This window comes from Microtus ochrogaster, unplaced genomic scaffold, assembly GCF_000317375.1.
Source record: "Microtus ochrogaster isolate Prairie Vole_2 unplaced genomic scaffold, MicOch1.0 UNK3, whole genome shotgun sequence".
Taxonomy (NCBI): domain Eukaryota; kingdom Metazoa; phylum Chordata; class Mammalia; order Rodentia; family Cricetidae; genus Microtus; species Microtus ochrogaster.
In genome coordinates this window covers 11,913,785-11,933,083 of record NW_004949101.1, presented here as the reverse complement: position 1 = coordinate 11,933,083, position 19,299 = coordinate 11,913,785, and the positions used below count along the sequence as shown (strand labels likewise).

Sequence of the window (19,299 nt, the reverse complement as noted above, 5' to 3'; positions counted from 1 at the left end):
CTAGGCTTATCGGAAATATTGGAAATCGCAGTTGTCACACCAGTACAGTGGATGGCCAGTTAGAAGCTTGCCGAAACCCTTGTGTTATTAGCGACACATTTCCTCAGAGGTGGGAGGAACTGAAGACTGGAATCTGATGAAAATTCTCATAGAGAGTTTATGTTCTCCTAAAGGAGATTGATGAGGGCTCAGGGCATGGTTTAATGGTTGAGCACTTGCTTCACGTGCACCAAGTCCTGGATTCAAACACGAGTACTACAGAAAGGGGGTGGGATGGGCCAGAGTCCCTGGCTCTGCTCACTGTCAAGCGAGGACTTGGCAGGTCACTCAAGTAATGCCGTTTAATAGCACTGGAGAGATAAAAGACAGCATTGATTGAAAAGCAATGACCTAAACCTCTTGAGTCTCCCCAGGAGAGTTGTGTAGGCAGATGTGTTCTCCAGGTCAAAACTGTTAAAGTTGGCTGTCTTAAGATGCTCCGTTAGTGGTCTCTGAACAGTGTGAGTTACCTTCAATCTGTTCTCTCTCATAAACACTCTCTGTCTTTAAAGGATGTGATCCAAGCCATCAAGGAAACAGCATTTGTTACATCAGAGTATCCTGTAATCCTCTCCTTTGAAAACCACTGCAGGTATGAAAGCCGCCTCTTTCCCGTGTCCCTACTTGGTGGTGTTTCATATCCCTGGCTTCTCACCCTGCCATTCATTTTTTTCAAAAAAATAACTGAGTAATTTCCTGTTTCATGGGCTAAACAGCAAATAATCCACCAGCCAGGACATGGTTATTCCAGCCCTGCCCCAGGGAAGTCATCTTCTTGGGGCTCAGTAATGCTTTCTCCAAACAAATGGTCAGAAAATGGGAAACCTACTTTAAAGTTCCTTTGAGATGGAAAATTGGGCGATAAGTTAGGAGGTATTTTTTCATTTTTCTCTGTCAGTTTTGAATTTTAAGTTAAAACAGTTAAAGCTTGTATGGTACTTAAAAGTATAAGCTGTAGTCACTGTTATGAAATCAGCCTTGAACTTTGCAAAGTGGGTGTCTTTAGTTACAGGGATGGATATCTCATTCTTGGAGAGTTAATGGACATTTGACTTTACAAATGCCACTTCTTTCTCCCCAGCAAATATCAACAGTACAAGATGTCCAAGTATTGTGAAGATCTATTTGGGGATCTCCTGTTGAAACAAGCCCTCGAATCACATCCAGTATGTATTTTTAGCAAACCATATTTCCAGCATGAATGGATTTGTTTTGAAATGTGCTTTCCAGGGGTCAAGTAGCACTGGAGAACAAATACTAAGGATTTTCATATTTATTTAGATTCTGTGCTACAAAAAGCTTTTATCGTGCTTCAGAGGGATGTCGAGAGGAGCCTAAAGTAAACATGTGACTCCATGTAATCTGGATGCTCTTAAGGTCTCATGTTTTAAATTTCACAAAGCATCCAAGTCCAGAGGCCAGGCTTCTCTGTGTTTCCCAGTTCTGGCCTCACACTGAGTCACTTCAGACACCTGTAAAAACACCTGCGCCAGGGCCCCTGCCTCCAATGTTTGGTTTCTAACTGACCCAGCCCAAGCAGGTGTATTTTTAAAACCCTCCAGGTAAACAAATAAGAACCCAGGGTTCAGACCTCATGGGAGCCTGTTGCTGTGGGAAGTCCTCCAAACTGATGTCATAAGGCCCAAAGTTCAAGTTCCCAACTCCAAAATAAATATTCAGGCAAAGTCACATGGCCATTTTTGAGCTTCATTGTATACCTGCCAGTTTCTTCATAAAGGGGCTTTTATTAAGTCTGCGGTCCATAGAAGGGCTTTATGAAGTCTGAATGCATGTGTGATTGTTCCAGAGAGTTCCTTGGATTTCTGTCAGGATACATAATGTCCCAGAGGACAAGATGCAGTGTAACAAGATGTCACAAGAAAGAGGGCTTACTAACAACGTTAAAGTGTTTTATTGGGGCAGTCAGACCTCCTGCAGACACGGGAGCATTAGACAGCAATTCAAGGACAGGATAGTAGATGACACGATGCTATTTCTGCTATGTGAGTAATCTGGCTGGTTTAACCATGAATTTTTCCCAAAGGTAGGTGTGGCCGCTGAAAGCCCTGGGGAGGCAAGGCTACATCCTTTGCCCCCCACCTGACTCTGCAGCCTGCTGAAGCATCAGAGCAGGTGCTTCCCATGTCCCTCCCAGCACCCCCCTCTCCCCACCCTGGGCCTGACTGTTGGCTGACCGTGCCTACAGCTTTTGGCTGGATGTGACCTCTGGTCCTTAGTCAGGCTCTCCTCACATAAGGGAGACAGGCCAGAGTGTCTGAGAATGCACATCTCCACCAATCCCCTCACTCTGGATTCCCAGGGGCTATTTCTGGACACTTCTTCTCTTCTGTCCTTTGGGCTCCCCAGCAGGACTCCCTACGTACCGCTCAGGTGCCCACAGTGGAGCACCTAAGGAACACATCCTTCACTCCCTGTTCTTTTTCTTATTTTTTTGCACTCCTCTGTTGATGTCTGCAAGAGCCAGCTCTCACATCAATTTGCAGAATACCAGTATCCTAATCCTTGTCTAGGAAGCTGATTCTGAAGAGTTCCTACTGAGAGTCATCTGTAATTCATTTTATTACTGTTGTTTCCTGGACCCTCTTCCTGTTCTCTTGGGCAAGAGAAGAGGATCGCTTTTGGGGAAAGCATTATATTCTTAATGAAGGGACATATGTGTTCCCAGAGACGGGACCAGCTGATAGCAGGCAGCATCGTGTTAAAGGTCTTCACAAGACAAGACACAGGCTTGCTTGTCCTACATAGGATCAAAGAAGCTGTTTATAAAGATGCATAGGTAAGAGTGCCCTTGGATGGGTGGGGACTGAATAATTAGAGATGGAACAGTCCCCCTGGTCACAGAAAATGACCTAAACAGACTTAACTTCCTGTAAAGTATAAAAAAGTGAAGCCAGAGTGAAGTTCAGATTCCAGTAATTCAAACCTCTCCCGTCTTTCAGTGAACCTATTAAAATCCCAAGTCCGGGCTGGAGAGATGGCTCAGAGGTTAAGAGCACTGACTGCTCTTCCAGAGGTCCTGAGTTCAATTCCCAGCAACCACATGATGGCTCACAACCATCTGTAATGAGATCTGGCGCCCTCTTCTGGTGTGTGGGAAGCAGACTGTTGTACACATAATAAATAAATTTAAAAAAAAAAATCCCAAGTCCGTCTATTAAGAAGACAGGCTTAGTCTTTGATACGGTGCAGATGGAAGGGGAAGTCTGGGGCTTTATCAAGTGCTACCCTGTCCTTTATGATGGACCTGGAATTTGGAAGACTTAACATACAGCAAGACTGCCTGCCACCTCCCAGCACCACTCAGGTCAGACCCTGCCCTATTGGCAAGTTGGGTCTGGTCTGTATACTCCAGAAAATTAGGGGTTCCAACTTTGCAGCGTTACTCAAATCAAATTTGGATTCTGCAGACTGATGTGAGAAGGGCCTGAAAGCAGAGCTGTGCAGACTGACATCTAGTGGATGCTGGCTGGTATGATTCTGGGGCTCCTCTGGGCTGGAAAAATAGTGAAGTCACTAACTGAACTTTTTCTGTATATCTCTAGCTTGAACCAGGCAGACCTTTACCATCCCCTAATGACCTCAAAAGAAAAATACTCATCAAAAATAAAAGGCTGAAACCTGAAGTGGAAAAAAGTAAGTCAAATGCACTTATATCTTTGGGCACCTGAGCTGCCTGGATGAAGTGTGATTGAGAGCTCCCTGTAGATTTGAGAAGGGGTGTGGATAGGATGTAGATAACATTTCCTTTCCAGGGTTACGTCACTGCATTCTCATTTATCTTTAATTTCTACAACTGGTCCATGCAGAGGGAAACGTCTAATCGTATGTGTATGTGCTGAAATACAAAAGGAAAAGGAAAAACAGTGTTTGTATTATTACATACCTTGTCACAGTTTCATAACAATTGAATTAATTTACACTCACATTGGTGGTATCTAAAAATCCCTTCTCTGAGAATATTTATAGCATTGACTATGGTCTACCTTTGACTTGTATGTATACTAAAAGAAAAAAAAAAGAGTGACTTTATTTATTTTGCTTTTATTTTTGACAATTTAATTGTATAGTGTACTTTATCCTTTTGTGTGTTTCTCCATTTCTAAAATGCAGAGAAAGTTGTTTCCTACTGTGTTTTATTTACCAGGATAATAATCCCAGCCATATTACTTGTAAATACTCTTATCCTAAAGTTCTGTTGCTGTCTAGCATGCGTGTAGGTTTTCTGCCCTGTCCTTGTTATTGCTCCTAAATCTTGGTCTATACCAGGTTCTCTAAATTATGAAAGTTTGATATTTGTCTTTATGTACTGGTTCCTCCCCTAAACCCGGCAATCAGAAATGGGAGGAGATTCACCCATGGTCCAGTAAACTTCCCTCCTGTGTTTGTAACATGCTGGTTCACAATCCTTACAAAGACCAAGCAATAGGAATGTAAGATATGAGCATAGCGAGTAGGTGCCCATGTAATCTACTGCTTTTCCTGTCCTCCATGTTGATCTTAAACCCCCCATTTTATGTAAGGAGTCTGGCATCTTTCACCATCTGCTTGTCTGATTTGACTAACAGAGCAGCTTGAAGCTCTGAAGAGCATGATGGAAGCTGGAGAATCAGCCGCCCCAGCGAACATCTTAGAAGATGACAATGAAGAGGAGATAGAAAGCGGTGAGTTGTGGGGCTGGGGAAATGGCTTCATGGGTACAAGCTTGTCATGCAAGCATGAGGACCTGAGCCTGAACATCCAGAATCCACGTGGAAGCCACATGCTTACCATGACCATCTGCAGTTCCCCTGGAGATGGGAAATACAGACAGGAGACTTTCTGCAACTTTGTGGGCCAGCTAGTTTGACAAAAGCAGTGGAAAACACACGAGAGGGCCTGTCTCAAAACAAGGTGGAAGGTGAGGACTGACAGCCAAGGTTGTCTTCTGACCTCCACAGGCATCATGTGGGCACATACCCACCTCTTTCACATAGTCTCACTAGTACACATGAACATCCTCCACACTGACATCACTCACACACATGCACACAAATGCACATTCATAAATAGAGCAAGGAGTCATCATTTCAAGCTACATGTTACAAAAATGTTTATGTTAGAAACAAGAAAAATATTAATCTCTCTTAACAGACCCCTTTAAATAGGGATGACATTATCTTGCTTTAATATTCAGGAGTACTTTTTGATTAGCTTTAATCTTTTGAGGGGGTTGGTATTTTCTTCAGATACTATTATTTCTGGTTTATCTAGACAGTGGATATTAGTGGCTTAGTCATCTCCCTTCCCACTGTGCACTGAGAGCTTCAGAAAACATTCACAGAGACTCAGTATTGAGTCACTTGTATGTTAGGCAAGGGTTGAATGGACCCTTTGCAAGGTCCACTCTGTAATTTTTATCTATAAAGAAAAACATGAACGTCAGTCTTGTTAGTGAGACAAGGAATATAGGGTAAGAGAACCCTAATGACACGATTGACTGATGTGCACACAGTGAACTTGACGGTCAAAGCATACATTACAGGTTTTATTAATTAGTTAATGACCTACACTGGGTATAGCTCAGTGATACAGCACAGGTCTATCATGCAAGAGGCCTTCCCACCAGACTTCCTGGCAGCCTTGCTTAAAATACTTGAATATTTGCCATCACCTGTTTTACTTGTCTATATAGCCAGCCATGATGTTTTGTTTAAAATCGGTGCTGGAGTTGTAGCTCAGGAGTCGCATATTCGCCTCGTATGAGCAAACCCTTGGGTTTAGTTCCTTGCACTGAAAAATAATATAATTAGTAATAACAGCAAACAATGGGCCTTTTGAACATTTGGGAATGTTTTCAGATAATGATCCATTGATCATATATCCTAGCAATTATCTGCCCAAATGACTTAAACTTGCATTGGTTTAACAGAAACACCGATGTATAGCCTGACTTGTGAGAAAGTACTTGTAGAAACTTTGTTACTCATACAGCTGAACGATGTCTGATTTTAGGAGATTAGACACACAGACTGAACCTAAAAGCTGTCAGAATAACCTAATTTTACTCACTGTCCCTTATTAAAGACTCTGACTATGGGGGAGGTTCCACTAATGAAGCAGGTGAACCTGCATGGGTTTAACTCCAACCCCAGAGAAAAAAAACATAACATTTGACTTTCTTATGTTTGTCTGTGCCTAGTGGGATTGAAGAGGCCAAAGATCTCTAGTATCATTCAGTTAGTTCCTATCATGGTTGTATCTTACATTGCACCATCCAAATTTGGAGGCTCGAGCCTGTGGCTTATAGTTACCTCCCATGATTTTGTGAGCCACAGGGGTTCATTTGGCTGTTTTTCCTTGGGTTTTTCATACAGTTGCATGCAGGTGAACATCTGGAGCTGGCATTATTTTAAGATTTATAGACAAGTTAGACAAGGTTGCTCATAGGTTTAGCTATCTGTGGAGCTTAGCTCGGTCTCTTGAGCAGAGTATCCCCTTGTGGCCTCTATAGTAGTTTCAGTATCTCACAACACATTGACTAAATTATAGAATCCAAGAACCTCAGCCCTAGATGCAGGAAGTAGGAGCCTGTTATATTATTTAAGAGTTATGCATGGAGCTGGTGTATCACTTTGTCTCTACCTCATTTGTCAAAGCAATCTTAGGGCTGCCCATGCTCAGGAGAGCAGGTAAGTGACAGATATCAATGCAACTGTCTTTTCAATATACAGTGTGGAATAGTTGTATTTTTAAATTTTTTTAAATTAATGCAAAATGATATTTAAATAAAGTATTGATATATGTATATACATTATTACATATATATGTCAACAGTAGTCTTAAAATTTAGAAAAGGAATATTAAGAAAAACTAGTTCTTTGATGCATCTTAAGTTTCGAAGAAGATAACTAAAAGCTTGTACGGCAATTACTGATCTATAATCCAATAAGACAAAGTGCCGAAATAATAGAATAAATTAACAAGAAAAACATTAATAATAACTATACTGTTGTATACCAGCTATGGTACAGGCAGCTTGTGTTACTTCCTTGCTATCATATAGCCCAGTAAAATAAGTGCGTTCATTCTTTAGTGCACCTGTAGATGAAGCAGAGACTCCATAGTGGTGGCAGGTGGTTCCCAAATCCTAGATGCTGTAGGTCATGGGAGCTTTCTCTCGTGTTTGCCAGGGCTTATAGGCCAGGGCCTGACTGTTTGGGACTTCATAGTTTTTGCTTGTTTTCCTGTCTGTTAAGCAGCATTGGGAGTAGGTTGACTTCATAGTTTTTTTCCCTGTCTGTTACACAGCTGATCAAGAAGAAGAAGCCCACCCTGAGTACAAATTTGGAAGTGAACTGTCTGCTGATGACTTCAGTCACAAGGAAGCAGTTGCCAACAGCGTCAAGAAGGTCAGAGGCTTTGCGTCCCTATTCTTCCTGATTTTTAAGGGTGACAGTTTTTTGTGGAATTTTGGGGCTGTAACAGCCACGGCAGAATCAGATATCGTGCCTTCCCTCTAATTATATAGGGCAAAACTCTCTGCTGTGTGAGCAGGATTGGACTCTACTGCCCACTCCCCATTTTGGTCAGGCATTTATAAATACCACCATTTACTGAGTATACTTGGTGGGTAGGGAAACTGTATCTCAGACCCAAAGGTTAGCCTGCTGGAACCATTAGGAGAATAAATCCCGAGCATTCCAAATCAGGCCTCGGTACCGAGCTGGTCCGGCTGGTGAGAAAACCATCCTGACGGAAGTATAGAAAGTTCCCACCCATTAAGGTCGGGAAGGATGTTATTAGGTAGGTGCCCAGCGTAGGTCACTCTGTCATAAACAGATCAGAACACACTTTCATTTTGCCTTTTTGTAGCTTCTGTAGGTCTCTGATTGTTTAGGAGAAGGGGTGGGAAATAGAGAGTGAAGAGTCAAGTAACTGTATGAGTCAGTGTGTGGCTAGTACTATCATTAAACTAGACACAAGTACGAAAGTGGAGAATAGTGAGAGAATGCAGCGACAGGAAGGAGGAGCCCAGATCCCAGGAGGGAAAGATAAGTTCACTCCACAGAGAAATGGAGAGTGGAATCTCACGCAGAAGGACAGCAGTAAGAGCAGAGACGACGTGAGTGAGGTAGAGTGAAGGATGGGGAGAAAGAAGCAGAGACGCGCTAGCAGCAAATTCAATGCTCTAGCAGTTTGCAAGTTTCTATGAGAAATTCAAAACTTAGGTGAAACATAATTTGTTTCACACAAAACTTTAAAAGGGGGAGGGAGTGTGATCTAATAGAAGACTTTGATAGTCCCTTTGTGGACTCTCCTTTAAAGGGAAGCAGGGGCAGAAGTGTGGAAAATATTGAGGCTGGGCTTTTAATTGGTCAGAGACAGCCCCTAGTGAATGAACTAGAAAGGGAGAGGAGAGAATGTTCCAAGGCATATCAAGAACATAAGCAATGGTAAAGGTGAAGGAATGAGAAGCAAGATGACCTCCCGGAGTCCTTGTTAGAGGAACAGGGTAGTGGTACCACTTACTGGAGTGGGAATGCTGCATGAGACAGGATTCCCCAGTTTCAAATGGGACAGACAACTGGAGATGTTTGCAGTGGAAGTACCAAGAGAAGAATTGATTCCCTGGCCTCATGTCCTGTTTAACCTTGGGTAAGTTATTTAACCTCTCTCTGCCTTCGCTTCCTTACCTGAAAAATGCGGGTATTAATGCCTGTTTCATCAGGTACTCTCCAAAGACTAAATGAACTTGCAGTGGTTCCTCGTTCATGGTAGCCTTATCCACGTGGTATAGTTCTGCCATGCTGCATTTCTTTCATTCTCATCATCACTCATGCAACCAGCACCTGCATTTAGAAGAGACGTTGAGCAAGAGATGGAAGTTTTAGAGATAATGTTTGAAGTCCTGGAAATAGCAGAGATGAGTCATGAGAGATGAAAAAGAAGGCCCAAGTGGAGTCCTAGTCAAACACATGCTCACAGGAGAGGAAGCAGGAAGGAAAAACAGGGTTTGCCAACAGCCAACCAAAGGGAAGAGGACAGTTCTGAGCTTTGAATGCTATTGAGTGATTGGCTGCGGAGACTTCTAGATTGGTAGCATGAAGGTCTTTGGGAAGTCGTAGAGAAGTTTCAGTAGCATGCTTGGAGTAAAGGGAACAGTGGAGCAGACAGGCAGGAAGCAGTGGGCATTGTCTCTGCCTTTGAGAGCTTTGCCTTGAAAGGAACAAGTGATGGGCTGGTGCCTGAAAGAAATGGGAGGTAGGGAAGGGATGCTCTTTTAGAATCCGAATGATGTTTAGTGCTATGGAAAGGGAGTCACTGGTATTGCAAGAGAGAGAGAGAGAGAAGTACCAGCTGCCTGGGAACTCCTTAAGAAGATGAGCAAAGATGTAGATAGGAGGGTTTGATGGTAGGAAGATAGATTTATTTATTTTTGTCTGATAGAAAAGTCAAAGAAATGGTATCCATTTCTGATCATAGGGAATTGTGAGTATTTTGAGAATACAGATGGCCACTAAGACCCGAGAATGTTTCCTCATCCGTCCTGTCTTAGCCTAGGCTAGTATAACAAAACTATCTGACTGGTTGGTTCAGATACCTAAAATTTATTTCTTGGTGCTTTCTGGGTTGGATGCCAAGGTCATGGTTCCAACCAATATGTTCTTGAAAACTCTCTTGGCCGGCATATCTTCCCACTGTGGAAAGAAAATGGGAAAGTAAGTAAGGTTTTTCTTAGCATCACTCATGAGAACACTAACCCTACTGTGAAGACTTTACCCTGTGACCCAATTACCTCCCATAGGCCCCGTCTGCAAATTATGACGTGTCTTGACTTACAATATGATTATGATAAATTCATCCTAAAAGGTGAAAACATAAATTAAAAATGCATCTGTTACACTTAACTGGTTGAACAGTATAGCTCAGCAACATAGTTTACTGTAGAGTTCTGGCCATTTACCCTTGGGATTATGTGGCTGACAAGGAGCCACTGTCCTACATCACAAGAGGACACCAAACGGTATATCCTTAGCCAAGAAATGATCAAACTGAAAATAGTTTCCACTGGATGACTATCACTTCACACCCTCATAAAACAAACAAAAAAACCATAAATCAAGCCATCATTTAAGTTGGGGATCATCAGTAATCTGTCACACGAATTAGGGTTTCACCACATATGGTTTTGGTGGGGCTACAAACATTGAGTTCATGGCAGGGTCACAAACGTGAATGCTGGCTTACTGAAAATGCCCATTTGTGCTTCCCTTTACATGTAAGGGAAGGTGGCCACATTGGTAATCCATTTTCAGTCTTCATGCCATAATCCTCAGTGAAAATGTTATGATGAAGTGTCTAAGTGAGGACTGTCAACAGAGCAGGGAAGTGTCAACATTAGAACTTCCAAAGTATAGGGCAGCAATCTTAGCATATCTGCAGTATTTGATTTTGATGATGATGGCTTTATAGCATTAATAATTTATCATATAAACAAATAAATAGAATAACAAGTTTACATATGCTTACTTACATAAGTATGGGCTAATGAGTTTGGAAATTTGCCCGTTAGAGAGGTAAACAAATCATTTTCTTTCTCTAATTTAGACCTCAGATGACCTTGAACATGAAAACAACAAAAAGGTAACCGAAGACTTCTCAAGCATTTGTTTATTAGGAAACACCCACATGTGGCCTTCTTATACTTAGCATCTTCTACTAGGTGTTGATAATCTTCCTAGCCCATGCAATGTCAGGGGTCGTGTTTACAGGTATAATAGTGACATGTCTGAGTCATCTAGTTATATGAGTTCAAAGGAAAAAAATAATAGCAATTAAACCGTTAAATCTGATTTAAAACGTAACTAAGGTAGGTAAGCCAATTTCCCTAAAAGTAGGTATTTAATACTATAAGGTATTTCCTTGTGTGTAATGAGATTTCAGCCAAAGAAGAAAGTTACATAATTATTAGCATATTAAACATGAAAATAGAAACGACCTGTAGTGCAGCAGAGCCATACCATAGCATAGAAGAAAAGTAATATCGGTTCTGATACTGCCGACATTCTGAAAGACTAGCTTCACACTGTATATCTTACAGGGTCTTCATTCAGTGGTAGCAGACACTGGCCTTATTGTGAAAATAAAGTATATTGTGTTTTAATTTTCTTTTATCCTCCTCAAGGTTTGCCGTGTTCAAATTTATGCATGTGTTTTATTATATAATGTGGAGACTGATGGCAATCACAGAGACAAAATTGCCTTGTTCCTGGCTTCTCAGTCATAATTCAGAGCACAGGAAATCCTGCCTTGCTGTGTGTGGGGCCCTGTTGCATTTGGAGTGACATGTTTTCTTCCTATTCCCTAACTCTTTAGCACTCAGGAACACCTTTCTGTGTTTCTGAGGACCCTCTGTCCCTAGCCTGACTGGCTTTTCATTAGATGATACATCGAGCCATACACAGACGGACACATTAGATGCTTGCCATGTGTTAACTGAATGATTTTCCTCTGCAGAGCTTTAGTCTTGTCCCGTGACTAGTGGGGATTTTCATGATACAAGTGATAAGTTCCATAATCCTTCAGGTTCAAAAGGAAGAGAAGGAAGGGTTCAGTCCAAATGCAATAGGACCCCACAGGCAACAAATCAGGAATCCGTCATGGTTCCAGCATATAGTACTGGGGTTATAAGCATGAAATACTAGGGACTGGAGTTGGGGGCCTATATGGAAAAAGATGGAAACAAAAGCAAGTTGTATGTTTACATGACCTATCACAGGCTTTTATAGGTGAACGCAGGTAAAAGACTCAAAGATTAAGTCATTAGTGAAGATAAAAACATAATCTTACTGACCATTGCTTACTCATTCTGTACATAAGCTATTTCTCTTCCTAGGTTGAGTCTCCTCAAGGAGAATAACTCCAGAGTTCTCAACAACAACAATAACAACAAGAAAAACCTGGCCACTTGTGGGACGTTATTTTGTTGTTGTTGATTGTGTTCATTTTGCTTTGCACTCTTAAGAAATAAAGTAGTTGGCCGGGCGGTGGTGGCGCACGCCTTTAATCCCAGCACTCGGGAGGCAGAGGCAGGCGGATCTCTGTGAGTTCGAGACCAGCCTGGTCTACAGAGCTAGTGCCAGGACAGGCTCCAAAGCCACAGAGAAACCCTGTCTCGAAAAACCAAAAAAAAAAAAAAAAAAAAGAAAGAAATAAAGTAGTTGAATTTGTTTTTCTCTGTACAAAGCAATGCATCCTATATAGCAAGTTATCAAGTTCTTTTATGAATAAACACTTCAATAAAAACACCCAAACCATGTATATGTGTACTGAAGGTCCTAGAAGAGTTCTGCTGTAAAGGGTGATCTCCAGCACCCCTCTGTCAATGCCTGAAAACTGGTTATGGCAGGGCAAACATTTGGGCCTCCCCTGGCACTCTCTTCCAGTGGGACCCAAGTGTTTGTGGCTACATAGCCTATGGGTGATGTGATGTACACCAAATGCTGGATAGTCACTCATTTTGAGCTTTGTGCATCAGTTTGAATGGTGATATGACTACCATTGTCAGTGTTGCCGTGAGACCCCAGTACAGTCTCTTGAATATTCTGAAGCCCTTTGAAAAAAATCTAACAGATAAGATGATTGTCTTCCGGCTACCTCCTTCTGCATTAAGTAGACCTATGCATTTTAATCTTTAAGAGAGCAGCAAGGTCTTTTACATTTGAATCTGCGTATATGCAAATGTTCTCTAATGCCTAAGGCAAAATCTATGAGTCCACCTTGAAGCCATCAACTTAAACTGGCGTGTTTTTGTGTTCACAGGGCCTGGTCACTGTAGAAGATGAGCAGGCATGGATGGCATCTTATAAATACGTAGGTGCTACCACGAATATCCATCCATACTTGTCCACAATGATCAACTACGCGCAGCCTGTGAAGTTTCAAGGTTTCCATGTGGCTGAAGGTAACACTACAGGTTAAATGCAATAGCTTTCTGCCTGCTTCTCTGTTACACTGACTGGCTCTCGCCTGACTCACTGTGCTGTGGTTCTCTGCATCAGCCACAAGGTGGCTGTGGAAGACCATGACTTGTGAGCTTGTAGCTTTCCATAAGCTTTCATGGGCTTCTTTATTTACTTTGTTATGGCAAATTATATTAGCAATACTTAAGAAGCCCGGTATCCATCTTGATTCCTGTGTGTGTATATTGTGTAATCTCTGACTGCAGGAAAGCAAAGTTAGCCAGTGGGTACAGTGTAGCCTTGAGATAGGGGGAATGAGATTTGATATTCTGCGGCACGTAACATCTATTCCAAGATGACTATCATTATCTTCCTCCATTATTCTCAACAACTACATATCTCAGCAGTGACTGAGGTACATATCGTTTGTTTAATTATTATACATTTAATTCACCATTTGCACAGAGTGCTAATGAAACTCAGAGCAACTGGCACAGATGTGTACACTAGGCCACAAACAATTCCTGATTTGGGGTGTAAGGCTCAGGGTGTGATTGTATCATCTGCTTGCTTTCTTAGGGGTTCGGTGACTGAGTTTCTGAGTATATCTTTGTTTTTCTTTTACAGAGCGCAATATTCACTATAACATGTCTTCTTTTAACGAGTCAGTTGGCCTTGGCTACTTGAAGACACACGCGATTGAATTTGTAAAGTATCCTAATGTACTAAATGGGATGGATGGATGGATGGTACTCCTTAGGAGCAGCAGGGGGCTTTACAAGAGATTAGCAGCTATTTGTAATTTTAATATTTAGGGTTTTTGTATAATTTTTATTGTCACGCTGATAAAATTACGTGTGTGAAAGAAGACCCTGGCAGCTGTGGCGACCTCCCTGGATGTGAATAATTTCTAGACTCCACACTGCGACTGTGATCTTCCTCTGAGTACCATTGATAATGGGAATTGTCTTGTGCTATCTACCTGTGTGTCATTGTTGTCCCACACCTCCACTGTGTTAGTTCTTTGTTATGTCTGTCTAGGCTGCTGCTGGATTTCCTTAATAAGTTACCCAGTTACAATAAGCGACAAATGAGCCGCATTTACCCCAAGGGAGGCCGAGTTGATTCCAGTAATTACATGCCTCAGATTTTCTGGAACGCTGGTTGCCAGATGGTTTCACTGAACTATCAAACCCCAGGTAGGAGCTAATGTCCAGTGACCCCAAATTCCACAAGAACACTGGGACGGGGCAGCCTTGCAGCTGCCTCCATTCGCTTGAGGCAGTTTTTCCTTTTTTATTTTTTTATTTAATTTTTAGAAGCTCTCATGTGGCAAAACATTGTTTTCTTGGCTTTATATTATGGCAAAACATTAAAACCCCATTGAAGCCATAATAAAAGATAATATTTCAATTTAATCTCTTTCATCAATGCCATGACTAAGATGCCAAATGGTAGTTCCAATTCTAAAATATTTCTAATTATTCTTCCTTATGGGTCAAGGTTGTGTCTTTGTTTCTAGATGGAATTTGGTGAGAAGAGTGTGCGTGTCTTTGTGTGGTAACTGAGATTTTTCTTCCGCCTTGGGAAAGTGCTCTGGCCACTGTGGCCATTCAGCAAACGTTGATGGTGGTAGCATTTCACCATGACATCACAGACTTACACCATAAGCTCTACATCATAAGATGCAGCACGAAGGGCTAGATGTTGTCCCAGGTGCTGAGCTGTAATGTGGTCCTCCAAAGTATATTTGTGGACAGCTCTCCAATACACAGTGACCCTTTTTCTTCTTTCCCTAAAAGGAGTAACTTTTGATAAAGGTACAGATTTCTGAAGTTTGCTTAGGAGCCTCTGGTCATAATCCTGTGACTACAGACAGTGAAATAACAATAGACACAAAAATAGACCAAGGGCACAAACCATGTTTACTTTATATGATACATTCTTCGGCATAGATTTTAAAATTGGTTGAAACAGGGCTGGAGAGATGGCTCAGTGGTTAAGAGCATTGCCTGCTCTTCCAAAGGTCCTGAGTTCAATTCCCAGCAACCACATGGTGGCTCACAACCATCTGTAAGGAGGTCTGGCGCCCTCTTCTGGCCTTCAGGCATACAGACAGAATATTGTATACATAATAAATAAATAAATTTTAAAAAATTGGTTGAAACAAAGATAAAAGTAAAATACATAGTCCCTTGCTTTAAGAGGACACCTCCCAATACTTGCCAGCACTGGAGCCATTTCCTTCCTTTTCTCTGGCATCTCCTCTGAGGACCCCTGTGCAACTTCCTCTCCTTGATCCGGGCTCACCTGCCTCCCTTTGGCATGAACATGAGCTGGCTGTGTTTCTTACCTCCGGGAGAACCTCCCTGGTGGCCAGAGTTTCTTAAAAATACATCCCTGCTTAGAATCCCAACAGTCCTCTCTTAGAAGAGTCTGGATGCAGGTCCTGATAGAATCTCTCATATTATTATTATTATTACTACTACTACTATTATTATTATCATCATCATCATCATCATCATCATCATCATCATCATCATCATTATCATCATCAGGATTGAAACAAAATGATGCCACTGCTTTTCCTTACCAGTGACTCAAGCTGTGGTCTAAGAAGCCCATGAACTCACAATGAGGGACAGCATGCTCCTAAAGCAGTTCATGTTTTGAGCAACCGTGTATTTTATTCTGAGAAGAACGTTTGTGTTTAATTATGAGAAAATAAAGCAAAAGTTTCTCTGTGTACAAGAGAAAAATTTTAATTCAGGCCCTCCCATGAGAGGTACCCCTATGAGAAGAATTTTAGGTCTCATACAGATAAGCCGTCAAATTTTATGGGATGCTTAGCCAGATGATTTTATGTTCCTTTTAATCATGTTTTATGTTCTTAATAGCCCTCTGGTGGCTCTAGCATCCTTGCCCCCTGTGCCACTGAGTTGCTGCCATTCCCTAACTGCAGCAGCTTGTACATCTCTACTCTTGGCATCAACTAAACATCATCTGACTCCTGTACCCAGAGCAGTTCTAGGGTGACCTTTAGGAAAACATACTCAGTATGTAATTTAAATCAAATATGAGGTCATTTCAACTTGGAAGAGAGCCATGGGCCCTAAACTAAGCCAGTGGCAGTCTTCTGAACCTGGGAATAATATGGCTTCCATTGTTCCCAGTTACCCTGTCAGGACCTTCTTTATCCAGGGAGATGAGATCCTAAATTATGTTTGTCTTTTGACAGATTTAGCGATGCAACTGAATCAGGGAAAATTTGAGTATAATGGATCCTGCGGGTGAGTAATATTATTTAAACCGTTACCAGCTACTTTCAGGACACCCTGCTTTAGCTTTAATGAAACTATGTCATTTTAAACTAGGAACAGCTGAATATATGCTGGTTCTGAAGCGGAAATAGAAATAAGTGAAGTCTCTGGATAGATTATATTTACAAATATACAACTTTGATCTGTCTCATGTTGTTAAGCTGGTTTTCTTTTAACCACAAACTATGCAGTCCCTCACATATACTCAAGAGTTGGATCGTTTCATTCTAAATTCAATAGCGGATATTTTTGTGTCTGAAATAGGCAGTGGGGCATGCTCATCCGGGCATTAACCAGAGATGTGGGCATCAAATATGTATAGCTTTCTTGCCGAGGAATATAGCAATGAAGCAAATTTCATTTCAAATGAAGCTGTGGGTGTAAAGTTGAATTTAATTCTTCCGGAAATAAATGTTCATCCTCTCTGGATTCTCTTGCAGGCTTATAAATAGCGGTTATATAATGATGTGAATGTTGTTCTATTTTACCTAAATAACACTTAAAAATCTGTGAACCCAGTAGCAGAATAGGAAATGTTAATTCTTCTGAAGTTAAATGAAAGTACAGAACTCAGATTCTGCAATGATTAAAAGATCAGCCAAGATCAGAGCCCAGTGGCCCTTAGATGGATGCACAGGAATCCCGTGCCGTCCAGTGGTGATGCTGTCTAGGAGTTCTTTGTGGTGACTTGAGTAGTGGCATACTTTAATCCCAACCATGGAAAACAAGGCGAGATAACAGGCTTTCAACAGTTGTGCATTAGAAACAACTCCCCCTTCTGCACACTCCGTTCCTGTGCCTGTGTGACAGATAATGTCTTGCCAGAGTGCCCATCCACCACCAACAGCTTACCTATCCTGAGGAATCTGTGCAGGAGTCTTGTTCAGCATGCATTCTATAAGGAAAGGAGACTAACATTTAGCCAAATGGAAAAGGACTCAGGAACCAACCAAACCTTTGGTCAAAGGAGACAGCTCTGTCAGTACACTCTCCGTTGATCAAGCAAAGAAACAGTCTTCTCGTCTTTGACACAGCACATGTGGCCTGTGTTGGCTGCCTAGTGTTTGCTTTTCAGGAGTCCCCAAAGGTCACGGCCATTGTCTTTAATCCATAGAATCTGCCTGAAAGTCTAGCTCCTGAGTTATGGAAGAGAGAAAGGACGTGTCTGGTATTTAAGCCATTGTGCAAGCTACCAGTAGAATAAACACCTGTGCCTCTGTCCTGCCAGGTACCTTCTCAAGCCAGATTTCATGAGGCGGCCTGACCGGACGTTTGATCCCTTCTCTGAAACCCCTGTGGATGGGGTTATTGCAGCCACATGCTCAGTACAGGTATGCCCCTGCTCATCACAGACTCTGCAAACGCACATCCACGTACAAACACACCCAGAAGAAAATGAGAGTCAAAATGTTTAGCATCACGTTGTAAGAATTGTACGTAGTTCTCAATGTGGACTTAATTTCTGCTGTATTCCGAGTTTTCACTACTAAATTTATGAGCAACTTTAAGTGAAATCCACCATCCAGAAAGAATCTCTCACCTGATTGCATTCATATAGAATTCTTATAAAAATATAAGTAAGCTATGATGACAGGAAGCAAATCAATACTTGTTTCTGGACACTGATGAAAGGGGCAGATTATCATAGAGCACAAAAAAGCTACACATGGAAGTGCTATAAATGCTTGTTTCCCTCACTGTGGTTTTAAAGACGTGTCCATATCTGAAAAATTGATTTTATTATATAATTAAATGCATATAGTTTAGCATGTATTGATTATACTTCAAAAAGCTGTTTCAAAATTAGATAAAATGATAAATAAATAAATAAATAAATAAATAAATAAATAAATAAATAAATGGCATACTTGTTTGGAAAGTAAATGTAAATAAAGTTACTCCCAGCTTTAAGGTAGATAAAATTTAATACTGATCTCTACAATTGAACAACTCTCATTGCTAGCCACTAGCAGGCCGAGTCTAGAACTGATTTTCTTCTGCTGTATTTCTTTTCAAGACTTCTAGAAGAGTTCAGGAGTTAGTTTATAGCCTTATAGGAGCCCAGAACCAATCTTGGGGCATATTCACAGCCTTTGCTTCTTTGCACAGATCTGGAGACTTGGGTGATAAAACCATGCTAAGGGTACGACCTCGTCATAAGATATTGTGCGTGTTCATTTCCTGCTCTTTTTTCAGGACTTATTTAGAGGATATTACCTAATAACTTTTACTTTCAAAGAATAGTTTCTCCAAAATGCTTTGTTTTAATATGGAAAATTCCCGAGAAAAGATCAAATATTCATATTAATCAAAATTCCCCAAACAAAAATTTTCAACTCTTCCTTACAGTTTGTCACCAGTGCTCACACAGACGCCACTGCTCACCCACCCTGTGTCTGTGTTACTGCAGGTTATATCAGGGCAGTTCCTATCAGATAAGAAGATCGGCACATACGTGGAAGTAGACATGTATGGATTGCCTACCGACACCATACGGAAGGAATTCCGGACTCGCATGGTTATGAACAATGGACTCAACCCAGTTTACAATGAAGAATCGTTCGTGTTTCGGAAGGTAGGGCATTAGCTGTGTGTCACTGTTCCTCAGAAACCAGAGAGGCTGATTTTCCACATGGAACCCACAAGATAGAGGAATATACCTCAAGGTAATGGTGGCTATCATCACACACTGAAGGGTTGGTAGTGCAAAGGTTGGACAGAAAGCTACAACAAAACTAAGGTCAGTTTTGTGACGTGGGTGGGTGCTGTGTTCAATAATGAAACACCACTGCTCAGTTTTGATTTTGTTTTTTTGCACGTAATTTTTCAGGGCCTCAGTGTCTTTTTCCCAGTTCTGTCTGCCAGGTCCTGAGAGCGAGCAGCCATCTTCTCTTGTGGGCATTTTTTCATCTCCTCTGTTAAGGATGCTTTGAAAACCCTCCACACAGGCAGAGATCTCTCCAACATGCTGGTGATTT

The 19,299-nt window shown here is 41.5% G+C and overlaps 1 protein-coding gene across 5 annotated transcripts in view; it reads left to right on the top strand.

The window, feature by feature from the left end:
* Positions 1–19,299, top strand: part of Plcb4 (phospholipase C beta 4) — a 359,286-nt gene that overhangs the window by 300,664 nt on the left and 39,323 nt on the right. For 3 of the 5 annotated variants that reach the window (XM_026788464.1, XM_026788462.1, XM_026788463.1), the window contains exons 16-27: positions 552–631; positions 1,121–1,205; positions 3,603–3,693; positions 4,626–4,721; positions 7,348–7,448; positions 10,648–10,683; positions 12,862–13,003; positions 13,629–13,713; positions 14,076–14,200; positions 16,240–16,291; positions 17,550–17,652; positions 18,732–18,896. In XM_026788464.1, coding sequence (XP_026644265.1) covers positions 552–631; positions 1,121–1,205; positions 3,603–3,693; positions 4,626–4,721; positions 7,348–7,448; positions 10,648–10,683; positions 12,862–13,003; positions 13,629–13,713; positions 14,076–14,200; positions 16,240–16,291; positions 17,550–17,652; positions 18,732–18,896 — 1,161 coding nt within the window. The remainder of the gene's footprint in view (positions 1–551; positions 632–1,120; positions 1,206–3,602; positions 3,694–4,625; positions 4,722–7,347; positions 7,449–10,647; positions 10,684–12,861; positions 13,004–13,628; positions 13,714–14,075; positions 14,201–16,239; positions 16,292–17,549; positions 17,653–18,731; positions 18,897–19,299) is intronic. The other 2 variants (XM_026788465.1, XM_013353188.2) reach the window with 1 other exon arrangement.